This window comes from Nerophis ophidion, linkage group LG27, assembly GCF_033978795.1.
Source record: "Nerophis ophidion isolate RoL-2023_Sa linkage group LG27, RoL_Noph_v1.0, whole genome shotgun sequence".
Classification (NCBI taxonomy): Eukaryota; Metazoa; Chordata; class Actinopteri; order Syngnathiformes; family Syngnathidae; genus Nerophis; species Nerophis ophidion.
Genome location: NC_084637.1, coordinates 11,228,770 through 11,242,846, shown reverse-complemented (window position 1 = coordinate 11,242,846; position 14,077 = coordinate 11,228,770). Strand labels below are relative to the sequence as shown.

Genomic DNA, 14,077 nt, shown 5'->3' with positions numbered 1-14,077 from the left:
CAAGCAGTTTTAGTAGATCCAACGCAACACGTCTACATACAGTACACCCATTTTTATAGTTTGCACTCATGTATTTGGGCCTTGGTACATCAGAACCTATATCTTTATGTAAAATGTTCAACTACAATATAAACTTAATTATTACGGTATAAAAATACCGCCCTAAGTCTGCCATGGTGACGACATTCGAAGCGATACTAAATTAGCAATTATGTCTTAGGAGTTTTTGAGTATAAGCGGTCGCTATGCTGCTATACCAAACCAAAACCACATAAGACATGTTGACTGACTACTGAGTAGAAGTTAAGCAGAAATAAAGTAAAGCTGCATCCATGAAGTCATTCAGACCATCAAAGTAGAAAAAGCAAACACTTTTAGATCACGACAACCACTGTGATGATTTTTGCCACGATCATGTGACCCCCCTAGTGGCCGTGGCCTTAAACTACACGTGTCAAACTCTAGGCCCGCCACATAAAGTAGTTTTATATTTAAGTAACATGCTTCAGTAAAGTATTTGATCTTTTCTTAATAAATGTATCCGTTCTTTCCATTTCAACAGAAAAAAATATATGTACGTTATCAAATTTTATACCTTTTTAAACTTTAATATTATTAAATATTCCACCATAATCATAATAATTGTTTTGTTACACTAAAAATAAATACTTAAATATCTGCTTTACTTATGATTTCAAAGCAAGTTATCCATCAAATTGTAAAAATGACAATAGAATTTCCGATACAATTTACGGTGTTTTTTATTACAGAATATGACTGTAAATGGAAAACACTAACCCTGCTTTTTATAACGGTACATGTTCTGGCTACTGATCTGCTAGTTTTTTTTTCCATTTACTGTAATGCTGTACAGTAAAAATCTGGTGACAGAGTTGTGTTTGAGCTTTTTACTCTAAAATCTATATTTTTTTTACCCTGTATGTAAAAAAATTATAATCAAATGCATGCAAATTCAAACATTATTCACTGTTACAATCGGCCCAGCAATAACAATGAAAAGATGTTGGACACACCTGCCTTAAATACCTAGAGTGTTTATGCCGGGGGCTGGCTTTGTTAAACACTTTGGGAAACTTTCTGTCTTGCCTCTGGAGAGGGCGGTCGCCTTTTTTTCCGCTCTATTTGTTTTTGTCTTGTCTGAACTTTTTTGAAGCCTCTTTCGTTGCGCTGTCCTCAAATCTAAACTTCAGGCATGGATATGATCAGCTGGACTCTCGACGCTTGAATTTGAGAGCACCCAGCATGGACGAAAAGAAGAGACAAGTCATTGCTTTGTCGGCTCGCGGAAAACAAACATCTTAATCTACGATTTGACTCCCTCGAACGGCCTTGATGCTGTGGAAACAGGACCAGGCTGTTCTGAAAACAAACCCAAGGAAACCTCAATGATAGACGGTTTTGACCTCCCTCCCTCCTCAACGACACCTGGAGTCGAACTTTTGCAGATCGGCCTCAGTTTAAAAAACATTACATCATCACACGCAAGACAATTGGGCATACACACATAATTCAATGTATATACTATGATGATTAACCTGTGTGATTACTGTATTATGATGATGGTATATATTTGTACCATGAATTGATTAACGTGGACCCCGACTTAAGTTGAAAAACTTATTCGGGTGTTACCATTTAGTGGTCAATTGTACAGAATATGTACTGAACTGTGCAATATACTAATAAAAGTATCAATCAATTAATCAATCAAAAAAGACCTACCTACAAGGGCTGGAGCGTATATTCTATCGAAAATGTGTATTGTTTGCCACACTTGTTTCTTTTTCTTACATGTTTGTTCTTTTTTGTGTAAATGTTGCCCTAATTAGATTCAGGTTTACAACATTTAAAACTTAAATTGAGGTCATTACCTGTCGGAGGCCCCGCTTCCTCCCCAGCGGGGGTTGAATGAGTAGGTTCTGCTGCCCGGGTTCACTCTGCACACTGGCCACCCTGACAAACGTGAGCACACACACACACACAAAATAAACGCATGTGTGTGACAGACGACGGACTCACTAAACAACAAACAAGACAACCAATCACAGAGCAGTAACAGCGCTGCTATGACTCAAACACAACAGGGGATGGGGGGAGGCTGGAGTAGCAACCTTATTTGCACTTTACCTGGATATTATGAATTTAGCTTTTTTGTCATTGAATGAACAAAAAGATTACATCTGAGGATTGCTACCACAGTTGCCCCCCGTGCCCCCCACAGATTGGTATCCAGAGTCGGACGCCCAATTTGATCAGCAGGAAGCCTGATAGACATGTAAACAATGTGACACCATGGCACCGATGGAGGCTCGAACAACCCACAGCTAACAGAAAAAGAACAGAGCCCGCTGACCCAGAGGACCCTCAACCATTTCAGAGGCCTGGTTAGAATAGCGCAGCTGATGAGCTGAGAAGATGAGGGTCAGTGCGTAGCTCAGGGGCGAAGTGAGGGAGGGGACAGACACAAATGCACACTGTACCCACAGAGAGGGAGAGAGAGGTAAGTGGGAGGCCAAGGTGACTGGACTGTATGTAGATGAGTGATCAAACGGAGACGCAGCCAATAGAGGAGGGTTGTCCTCAGGTGATACTCCCACTGCTGGACGGATGCATCGGACACACACACAAAGACTGGGGGAACCACTGTACCTAGAGAGGTTACTCTCCTGCAGAAGGCCTTGGGACTCATCTAGCACATTGGGTTCACTAAGGAGGGGCAGAGTTTACGGCGTTAAGTAGAGACCCGCATCCCCTCCTGGTGGAGGACTATAGCTGCAGCGCTTCAAACATGCTAACCCAGGGGTGCCCATTACGTCGATCGCGAGCTACCGGGCGATCGCGGACGGTGTGTTAGTCGATCGCCAGCCAGGCATTTAAAAAAATAGACCTAAAAATTTGCGATTATCAATCTTCACCAACACGTCACTTTCGTCACTTGATTGACATTCACGACACCTGAGGGTCTTGTGAGATGACACTGGCTGCTGCGAGCTCATTATTAAGAAAAAGTGATAGACAGGAAGGCGAGAAACACTTTTTATTTCAACACATTTGCGCCGTACCTGCTGTCAAAACTCTAAAGACCGACTGCACAGTTCCTATCTTCACAATAAAAGCAATGCTTCCTCTTGCCTGCGCTAACAAAATAAGAGTCTCAGAAAGCTGGCGTGAACAAGCTAGCAAGCTACGGAGCTAATGGATTTCTTGTAAAGTGTATGAAAACGAATATGGAAGCTGGACAAATAAGATGCCAAAAACCAACCACTTTCATGTGGTATTGGACAGAAAGGAGGACTTTTGTTCTCCTCCATTTGAAAATGCCGACGTTATCCGAACTTCTGTCGGATTCCAATCAATGCAAGTCATCCGAATCAGGTAATACTCCAACTTATATTCTTGTGTTCATGAAAGAAAGGACTCTATATGTGTTAAACATTATTGCATTATCATTAAAGGGGAACATTATCACAATTTCAGAAGGGTTAAAACCAATAAAAATCAGTTCCCAGGGGCTTACTTTATTTTTCGAAGTTTTTGTTTTTTGATTTTACCCATCATGGAATATCCCGAAAAAAGGCTTTAAAGTGCCTGATTTTCGCTATCTGTAAATCCACCGTCCATTTTCCTGTGACGTCATCTAGTGATGCCAATACAAACAACATGGCGGATAGCACAGCAAGATATAGAAACATTAGCTCGGATTCAGACTCGGATTTCAGCGGCTTAAGCGATTCAACAGATTAGGCATGTATTGAAACGGATGGTTGGAGTGTGGAGGCAGATAGCGAAAACGAAATTGAAGAAGAAACTGAAGCTATTGAGCGAATAGCTGTAGAAGCTATTCGGCGATCGCCTTCTAACCAACGATTGCATCTTTTGACCAGACCACTAGAGCAACTTAAATCCGTCGATTGGTAAGTGTTTGTTTGGCATTAAATGTGGGTGGAGGGAAAGGCTAAATGCAAATATAGTTACAAATATACATACAGCTAGCCTAAATAGCATGTTAGCATCGATTAACTGGCAGTCATGTCGCAACAAAATATGTCTGATTAGCACATAAGTCGATAACATCAACAAAACTCACCTTTGTGATTTCGCTGACTATCGTTGGAAATGCATCTGCTTTGAGTGTCGCAGGATATCCACACGTTTCTCTGTGCCATGTTTGTCGTAGCATTGCCGTACATACAGTACATACAGCTAACCTAAATAGCATGTTAGCATCGATTAGCATGCCGTGCTAATCGATGCACACTCCATGTAAATCAACTTGAATCTGTCCCTGATCGTGTTGTTACACACCGACGAGGCATGATGTCTCCAAGGTACGGAAAACAGTCGAGAAAACGGAAAATAACAAAGCTGAGTTGACTCGGTGTTTGTAATGTGTTTGAGAAAATGGCGGATTGATTACCTATGTGACGTCACAACGTGACGTCATCGCTCCGAGAGAAAATAATAGAAAGGTGTTTAATTCGCCAAAATTCACCCATTTAGAGTTCGGGAATCGGTTAAAAAAATATATGGTCTTTTTTCTGCAACATCAAGGTATATATTGACGCTTACATAGGTCTGGTGATAATGTTCCCCTTTAAAACACCTTTAATCTGTTAACAAAAACGTATGTTTCATAAATAAAAACATATAAATGATATATATGAATGAGGTAGATCCCCTCGACTTGGTCAATTGAAAAGTAGCTCGCCTGCAGAAGAAGTGTGGGCACCCCTGTGCTAACCCAACAGCAGCTGAGTGAAAACATTGCGGTCAACGCACAACTCAGGAGGGGAGGACATGTTTGTTTACCTGTGGCTGGGCAGCAAGGTGGTGCGGGGGACTTCGGGAGGCTGAGCTGCCGAGCCAGTGGCATGGCTGGAGAAGCGGCGCTCGGTTATCACCCTGGGCAGGAAGACCTCGTGCTCGCTCACCACACTGGGAATACTGATGGAGTCGTCTGGGAGGAGACAAACATGTCACATGGACGCGAATGCAACATGTGCAAAAAAGAAGGCGATTCTAACTCTCTTCGTCGTCGTCATCGGTGTGGCTGAGGGTGTCCTGCGACGGCTGGCGGGACGGCTGGCTGTCCTGCTCCCAAACTGTGCCGGTGCCCGTGTTAGAGCGTGACATGGTGGCCAAACTGAGGCGGTAGGCCGACGTGGACGTGCCCACTGTGCTGATGGACGTCTTGCCCTGGTAAGCTACAAGTAAAGTCGGTGGTTCAGCTCGTCCACGGACAAGCAGTAAAACGAGGCAAGATGGAGAACTTCTGACCAGAGCCGCTGTGGACCGCCTCTTTGAGGATCTTGAGCTCATTGTTGAACTCGGCAAACAAAGAGCTCTTGCAGAGAGGTCGAGGGATGAAGCGTCTCTCTAGCTGGTCGGCGATGTGGTGGCGTGCTGTTATCTCCTCCTGGGAGTCAGCTGGCTGCGTCAACAGCTGCATGGCGGTGGGAGACAAAGAGGAACGATAACGTGGGCCCGACTCAGACAAACCGAGCAACTCACCTTGCACTGAATGAAAGGCCTCAGCAAGACAAAGATGGGGATGCGGGTGCGCACAATGAAGTCGATGAAGTCCCAGAAAGCCAGGCCCCCCACCTTCCTCAGAGCCATCTCTTTCACCTGCAGACTCAGACGATACCATTGGTTCCCCAGAGAGCGCTCAAAGCACACCAGCACCACCTTCAGAGCTACGGATGCGGGAAAGGTTCGTCAGAAATAGAACCACAGGAAGGATGGCGGCCGACACACAAACACCAACTCGCACCAAGATATGCCGCCTGGCTGGTGGACTCCGCCAAGCCTTCTCTGCGTAAGTCCTTGCTGGTATCACCAGGGGTGGAGCAGTGAGCTGGTGAAGCATCCAGCATGAAGTTCTTGGTGCGGGAGGTGGAGATGATGCGTGGCGGAAGGAGGATGTTGATGACCGTCTGCAGCAGCAAGAAGATCTCCGGCTGCTCAAGGTGGGGGCTGTCTGTCAGGCAATAAAAGAACCTTTTGGATTATTACTGCGCACACATGTTGATTTTTTGCTAAATAAATACCTTTGCTTCCAGACCCAACTGTAAGCACAAACGGAATAAGCAAGTTTAGCAGCATCCCCTCTCGCCTTTCCTGATTGGTGAACGGTGAGATCACATGACTGAGAGGGAAATCTTCCTTCAAGGCCTACAGAATATATAATGCAAAAAAAATATTTTAACATTGACAGCGATCAGAACGCTATAAACACTCTCAAATAGAGGTACAAGTGTGTACCTAACCCCTAACAGCCCAAAATGCCTCACATAGCAGGAACCTCTTCAATAATTGATGGCGCCACGATGATGTAAACATGTGATTGAATCCATAACAAAGAAATAGCTCAATGCAAAAAAGTAAAATATTAAAGGATAAAATTGACAATAAAACAAGATCATTTTGAAATTATAAATACACCTAAGGGAATATAGATAATGGCAATAATCAAATGTGCTTTTATCAGGAAATGTATTATCAGTAATATATAAAGTAATGATGGCTCTAAATGCCTTAACTATAATCATACTACTGTTCTAGTGTTGTCCCGGTAACAATATTTTGGTATCAGTACCGGTACCAAAATGTATTTTGATACTTTTGGGTACTTTACGACCTTTTCTAAATAAAGGGGACCACAAAAAATTACATTGGGGGATTGATTATAGTTTTTATGTTTTGAAAACAATGTAAAATACATATCAATTAATGAAAATTTAACACATTAAACATTTGGACTCTTGCTGATAAAGACGGCTGTGAGAGGAAGGAGGAAAGGTGATGCCCCCTTCATACTTTGCAATGATTTCTTTTTTTAATTCAATAGTGTTACTCATCTTCTTCATCAAAAAGCTGACACTTGCAACTTCTTTGTCATGATCCACATGACAGCTTAAACTTTGTTCTTCTGTTTCCTGTGTTTTGCATCATTTTCATTCCGGCGCTCTTATTTTCTTGTTTGTACTTTGTTGTTTACATTCTTTGCTACTTTATCTCTGGTTAGAAGACTGGTTTTCTCAACTGTTTCCTGATTAACTATCAGGAGACACACCTGTCAAGTAGGAAGCTTTTTATCCCAGCGCTGTCCCGTTTCGTTGCTTTTTGTCTGAGTATCGTATATAGTTGTCGTGTGCCTTCTCGAGTTCCATTACCATCCATCCATCCATCCATTTTCTACCGCTTATTCCCTTCGCGGTCGCAGGAGCCTATCTCAACTACAATCGGGCGGAAGGCGGCGTACACCCTGGACAAGTCGACACCTTATCACAGGGCCAACACAGATAAACAGACAACATTCACACTCACATTCACACACTAGGGTCAATTTAGTGTTGCCAATCTACCTATCCCCAGGTGCATGTCTTTGGAGGTGGGAGGAAGCCGGAGTACCTGGAGGGAACCCACGCAGTCACGGGGAGGACATGCAAACTCCACACAGAAAGATCCTGAGCCCAGGATTGAACTCATGACTACTCAGGACTTTCGTATTGTGAGGCAAACGCACTAACTCCTCTTCCACAGTGCTGCCCCAATACAAAATCACACTGTCTTAAAACCTATAATACTGACATTCAAAGTTACGCAATGCGCTTGAACGCCTCGTCTGTTGAACAGCGCTTGATAGATGATAGATGGAGACAGACAAAGTGAAGTTGTTCATCGTTTTGTGTGTGTTCTATGACCGAATAAAAAACACATAATGAGCATACTAAAGGACTACCTGGATAGAATTGGTATGTAATAGGGGTGTGGGAAAAAAAATCGATTCAAATTTGAATCGTGATTCTCACGTTGTGCGATTCAGAATTGATTCTCTCTCTCTTTTTTTTTTTTAATCAATCCAACAGAACAATACACAGCAATACCATAACAATGCAATCCAATTCCAAAACCAAACCTGACCCAGCAACACTCAGAACTGCAATAAACAGAGCAATTGAGAGAAGACACAAACACGACACAGAACAAACCAAAAGTAGTGAAACAAAAATGAATATTATCAACAACAGTATTAATATTTGTTATAATTTCAGAATAGCAGTGATTATTAAACATCCCTCATTGACATTATCATTAGACATTTACAAAAAAATAAAAAAAAGAACGATAGTGTCACAGTGGCTTACACTTGCATCGCATCTCATAAGCTTGACAACACACTGTGTCCAATGTTTTCACAAAGATAAAATAAGTCATATTTTTGGTTCTTTTATCCATCCCATCCATTTCTACCGCTTAATCCTTTTAATAACTAAAAAAAATTACATTATTGCAATCAGTTGATAAAACATTGTCCTTTAAAAGCTTTTTACAAAAATCCACCACTCTGCTTGCATGTCAGCAGACTGGGGTAGATCCTGCTGAAATCCTATGTATTGAATGAAAAGAGAATCCTTTTAAATCGGACAAAAATTGTTTTTGAATCGAGAATCGTGTTGAATTGAAAAAAAAAAACAAAAAAAAAAACGATAATCGAATCGTGACCCCAAGAATCGATATTGAATCGAATCGTGGGACACTCAAAGATTCACAGCCCTAGTAAGTAATGTCCCAACTCTATAACCCCTATCCATTCTTTAAAGAGACAGTGTCACCAAAGGGTAGGATTCTTTGTTTGGGCACTTGATTTTACGGAATTATTTCCGAGCAATTGTTTTGTTGTACAATGACCGAGACTTGTGGAAACCGGGGCATATTAGCCGAAAAAAAAAATCATTATAATAAGTCGGGCGTACGTTGACATTGAAGAAAATGGAAGACGATTACTATTTGAAATACTTATTATCAAGTAATTGTTGTAGTCGGTTCATTTTGATGGAGCAGGACAAAAAGACGTGCACAACTGTATAATGAAGGCCTACCTGGATTTGCAAGGCGACCAACCGGACCACAGCTGTACTGAAAGGAAGTGGTGGGGAGAGGTAAGGGCTGAGGTGGAGTAGAGGTAAGCCATCTGCAACACTGGAAGGGCCGACGACGCCCATCACCTGCCACCATCAAACACACACACAAAACGAACACTTAGAAGCAACCAACAAAACGGACAAGTGCCACTTGGTGAATTTTCCCACCAGGTTGACGCAGACGTTAATGAGCGATCGGAGGTGAGGAAGGAAGGATATGATCGGCTGCCGCTGCAGAGTCAGACAGATGCCCTCAATCAGGTTGCTGGCCGCCTCCCACTCTACCTGTCTCCTGAAAAACCACAGAACAAAACAGCGCGGGCCGCCACCATCCCCCACCACACACAGTCAGAACACGTAAAGGCTGACAGATGATTTTCATGAATTCCCTTTCTTAAACATGACCTCAAATCAGTCAAATTCACACTGGCAGCAAATACTGAAAAGCTCACGAACGTAGCATACAGTGCAGCAACAGGCCCAAAGTCTGGGTCTAGTCTCAGTCATGGAACTATACTTTTAAAAGATTGTGCTATTCCGCTACATTCATGATGATACCTGCCAATGGTGCTACGCTAAGGATCTCAAATCAGCCCCGCCTTAGAGAAATAAATTGCCACCAATTCAATCCATGCTCGTCCTTCCCAAAACAACAAAACTTTTAACATGTAAAATGCATTTAAAAACTTTGAAAAGAAGTAATGTTTGAAAAAGATTACTGCAGTAGTTTTATGAAATACTGTAATACCATTGTTCAGCATATACCTTGGGAGGGCAGTATTTTCTAGGTGTGTCATACAGGCTGCTTCTCCGTCATGTAGCAATAAGAACTAGGAAATTGTTGTTTATGTTGCACACGGACGTCTTTGAGTGAAGGACCGCTGAAGTTAGAGTTGATAACAAGCGATATATATATATGTATATCGGTGAACCAGAGGTAATGCTAGCTCTTTCAGGTTTTTGAGGTAGAAATAGACAAAACGAACTGCAACATGTCAAACACAGCATCTGCAACTTGTAAATATTTTTACGGGTAGTCGTTTGGAAATTTTGCACCGCATGCTGTGGTTTGTGTGATGCGGATTGGCGGTTCCGCGGTCGGGCTGCCTCGACTCGCCAGCTAACCGGTAGCATTAACTTTCTCAGTTCCAGTGGTTGGAGGGCAGGATCGTGTCAATCTCTAGCTGTGGGGTGTGGACAAATACTACCTCAACCTAAAATCAAATTATGCTCTCACTTTATCGTAGGCACAACAAAAATACAAGAGAGCTCGTATACCTTAAAATACCTGTGGCTCCGAAATGACAACACTGGCTCGGTTTCTTAAAGACGGGCTCTTTACTTGAGTTTTAAGCCATGAAAACTCGTGGCCGCCTGCCACTTCGGAGGTTCTTGTGCAGCAAACACTCCAGTGTTGTGCAACTTGTTCAGCTAGCCAAATGTTCCCCACTGCTGCTGATGGCCCAAAGTCCTTTGCATGTCTGCAACTCCAAACAGCACACCAAATCTTACGAGAATAGCGGTGTCACAAAGAAAATAAATTGCCCCTTTTATAGTAACCCAAATGTGTCTTATTTACAAAAAATATAACATGACTTCAAAACCATAATAATTTACAACAAAAAATGTTAATCCTTAAAACAAAAAATATTAAGTGTAAGTTTTCAACAACACTTACAATACCAATAAGTATAGGTACCACTGGGCCAAGACTAAAAAGTGCTCATCTTTTTTTATGTTTATCGGTAAAAAAAAAGATTTTCCTTCACCACTGAGAAACAGTGAAAAAATAATACAATTTTATTTTTATGATTATGCTATGTTGTTTTATTTTGTTATGTGCACTGCGGCTGTTGAGATGACATCCAATCTAAAGCCTGCCCAGAAAAACTTTATGTGGCTGGTGAGCAAAAGTTTGCTTGTGGAGAGTTGGCTTAATAAAGCATTCCCATGAAAGGTTATGTAGTTTATTAGTTTGCATAGATCATTTTGTCATTTTGCATTTATGGGATCGTGATCTAAACTAAATCCAAACAAAGTTTCATGTCAGAAGACTTGACCCTGCTGGCGACCCACATGTGCTCGCACAAATATGAAGCACAGCAATGCATATGAGACAGCACCCACGGTGGCAGCGCGACAGGACAGTGCCAAGAAGCCGCAAATCGACTGTACACACCACGGCACTGGCACAGCACGATACACTCACGTGAAGACAGAGAGAAGAAGTAGGATTTAACAGACCTGGTGCATAGTGCCTGAGGGCGAGCGCACCTGAGCGTGGGCATCTTGTGGATCTTGTTGAACATGCGGTCCAGCCTCTTTAGGATGAGGATGAGAGCGGGGCGTACGGCCTCAGAGGACCAGTCGGTGATAGGCAGCATCTCCATAATGTAGCGGCGCAGGCCTCGGCTCTCCATGGTCAGGGTGTCGTACGGTGCCAGCTTTAGTAATGCGTGGGCGATCTCCGCGAGTCTGGAGCAAACACAAACAAAGTGAACTTTAGCAAATAAGGGAAAAGTTGCATGACCTCATTGTTCGGTCACCTCATGTGGGACTTGATGTCAAGCAGCTCCAGCGCCGTCACCCGTGGCTCACCGGCTACATTTTGCAAGATCTTCAGACGTGGCCCGCAGTGTTTGTAGAATTCGGTACAGATGTTCAGCAGGGACTCTCGCGGCCGACGGAACTCCTCTCTGGCCATGCGCTCGTCCAGCTCCTCCCTCGGCATGCCTTGGCCCTCCTCCAGCAAGTGGATGTTGTCCCTAAGCGTCACATATTAATGTAAGCCCTCCTTCATGGAAGGCTCATTCAAAAACTAAGAAACGTCTTCAAACCTCGTGTTGACGCCTCCTGACATGGCATGGTTGGCAGTGGTACCTCCTTTATGGCCCTGATCACAGCGAGATATCTGCGGCGCCGTCATAGGTCTGCAAAGCAGGCGCGATAGCGTGAACTGTTAAGTAGCCAAAAATCCTGCAAAAGCCTAGACAGACATGTGAGCCGGACCTTGTAAGAGTTTCTGAGCTGTAGAGCAAAGCCTGCAGGGATGTAGCCAGTGCAGCAATGGCTGCGATTTCGTCTCGGGCAGCTGATGCTGACTCCATTGTCACTGTGTTGCTCTTTAGCTTTTGGAGGTAACACGGGACCAAGGCCTCCAGCACCATAAGCATCTGGAAACTAGCCAGAGGACACGCAAATAAGCCAAAGGACAATGGACAAAGAAAACATTCAACAACTTACCTTCTGAAGGATTCGGGTGCGTAGGCTGCCACGGTGACACACAGCTTTATGGCTTCACTGATAGAAAAGGTCAAGTCCTCATTGCCATAACAGAAATCTGCAAGAGAGATGTCCAACCCACACATTTGAGTCATTGCTGATCATCTGCAAGTTCAGGTTTAAGAGCATACCTAAAGAGCGAAGTGGTTTCTCAGCCTTGACCAGCTCGAGTGCGTCCAAGGCATCCTGTGTTTCACCCTCCAGAGAGACCAGCAGGTCGAACAGACATTGGGCTGACACTCCCTTTGAAAGGCCGCTACTGGTGCTGGTCTGGGTCACAAAGGTTTTTGTTGGCAACTGTACATTTACAAGAGTACAGGAACAAACAGCATCGGGTGGTCTTACAGTAAATTCGAGCAGTGGGGCCACACTGGCGAACAGCTGCAGGATGAAGGGCTTGCGGTGGAGGATGTAGAACTGTCGACAGCAGAACTCGATGCCTTGTCTGAGTAAAGGGTTGCCCTCGTAGTCTGCATAAACCTGCCTCAACAAGAAGTACACGCAAGAGCCCTGAGTTTTGGCGGCAAAACTCCTCGTGCTCAACCTTGACGCACCTGCAGCATGGTCGGCAGGATCCATTGATAGCCGCTCAGTGAAAAAAGGTGGTTGAAGTGCACAGCTGTGTTGATGGCGGTCGCAGTGTGCTGCCGGAGAAGGGCGCTGTCCTCCGGGTGTAGCAGCAGCGCCCCGTTGAAGACGTTGAGGTACAGCATCATCTCGTCACCCCATGGGTACTCGCTGGGCATGCCCAGGAACATCTCCTCAAGGAGCTTTATCCACAGTACCTTGTGGAGAGTGTCTAACCCAAACAGCTCCTTACCTAGAGGAAAAAGTAAGGCATATTAAAAATGCTCTGTATTGTGGCATACACATGAGTCGGACAAACCCTGCGGTTCGTTGAACAGCGAGAACTCTGCATCAATAGCCGTCCTCGGGAAGGACGGCAGGCGGAGCAGGTCTTCCTGGAGCAGTGAGACGTGGGACTGCCTGTGCACGGCGGGCATGTGCTGCGTGAGGGAGATGAGGAAGAGCACACGGCCAACCTCCTCCAGTTTGCGGGAGAAGACCTAAAAGAGACAAAAAGAATAAGAAGAACCGGAGGGCATCTTTTTTCACGATGATGCCAACTGAACCTGTTTCTGGATCAGCTCCTGTCCTTTTTCTGGCAGCATGTGGACAAGGTTGAGCTGAGGAGAGACTGACCTCCTAAACGGGTAGATGTCCCTTACATATGTCTGGAGAAGATAAACTTGTATATTAGTGCAGAAACCCAACAAATCCTACTGAGGGACATAATCTAAGACAGGGGTCACCAACGCGGTGCCCGGAGGCACCAGGTAGCCCGTAAGGACCAAATGAGTAGCCTGCTGGCCTGTTCGAAAAATAGCTCAAATAGCAGCACTTAGCAGTGAGCTGCCTCTATTTTTTAAATTGTATTTATTTACAAGCAAGCTGGTCTCGCTTTGCTCTACATTTGTATTCTAAGAGAGACAAAACTCAAATAGAATTTGAAAATCCAAGAAAATATTTTAAAAACTTGGTCTTCACTTGTTAAAAAAAATCATTTATTTTTTAACTTTGCTTCTTATAACTTTCAGAAAAACAGTTTGAGACAAAAAATATAACCTTAAAAACGATTCTAGGATTTTTAAACACATATACCTTTTTACCTTTTAAATTCCTTCCTCTTCTTTCCTGACAATTTAAATCAATGTTCAAGTATTTATTTATTTTTTTATTGTAAAGAATAATACATACATTTTATTTTAATTCTTCATTTTAGCTTCTGTTTTTTCGACGAAGAATATTTGTGAAATATTTCTTCAAACTTATTATGATGAAAATTA

The 14,077-nt window shown here is 43.4% G+C and overlaps 1 protein-coding gene across 2 annotated transcripts in view; it reads right to left on the bottom strand.

The window, feature by feature from the left end:
- The window catches only part of LOC133544129 (protein unc-80 homolog), a 93,664-nt gene that overhangs the window by 10,454 nt on the left and 69,133 nt on the right, over positions 1-14,077 (bottom strand). For both annotated transcript variants that reach the window (XM_061889204.1, XM_061889205.1), the window contains 20 exons: positions 13,364-13,465; positions 13,117-13,297; positions 12,785-13,050; positions 12,576-12,710; positions 12,362-12,500; positions 12,192-12,288; positions 11,958-12,128; positions 11,786-11,878; positions 11,495-11,713; positions 11,193-11,423; positions 9,117-9,240; positions 8,907-9,032; positions 6,072-6,195; positions 5,795-6,001; positions 5,533-5,717; positions 5,299-5,464; positions 5,046-5,225; positions 4,831-4,978; positions 2,671-2,727; positions 1,893-1,974 (listed from right to left, as the gene is read on the bottom strand). In XM_061889204.1, the coding sequence (XP_061745188.1) occupies positions 1,893-1,974; positions 2,671-2,727; positions 4,831-4,978; positions 5,046-5,225; positions 5,299-5,464; positions 5,533-5,717; positions 5,795-6,001; positions 6,072-6,195; positions 8,907-9,032; positions 9,117-9,240; positions 11,193-11,423; positions 11,495-11,713; positions 11,786-11,878; positions 11,958-12,128; positions 12,192-12,288; positions 12,362-12,500; positions 12,576-12,710; positions 12,785-13,050; positions 13,117-13,297; positions 13,364-13,465 (3,033 nt within the window). The remainder of the gene's footprint in view (positions 1-1,892; positions 1,975-2,670; positions 2,728-4,830; positions 4,979-5,045; positions 5,226-5,298; positions 5,465-5,532; positions 5,718-5,794; positions 6,002-6,071; positions 6,196-8,906; positions 9,033-9,116; positions 9,241-11,192; positions 11,424-11,494; positions 11,714-11,785; positions 11,879-11,957; positions 12,129-12,191; positions 12,289-12,361; positions 12,501-12,575; positions 12,711-12,784; positions 13,051-13,116; positions 13,298-13,363; positions 13,466-14,077) is intronic.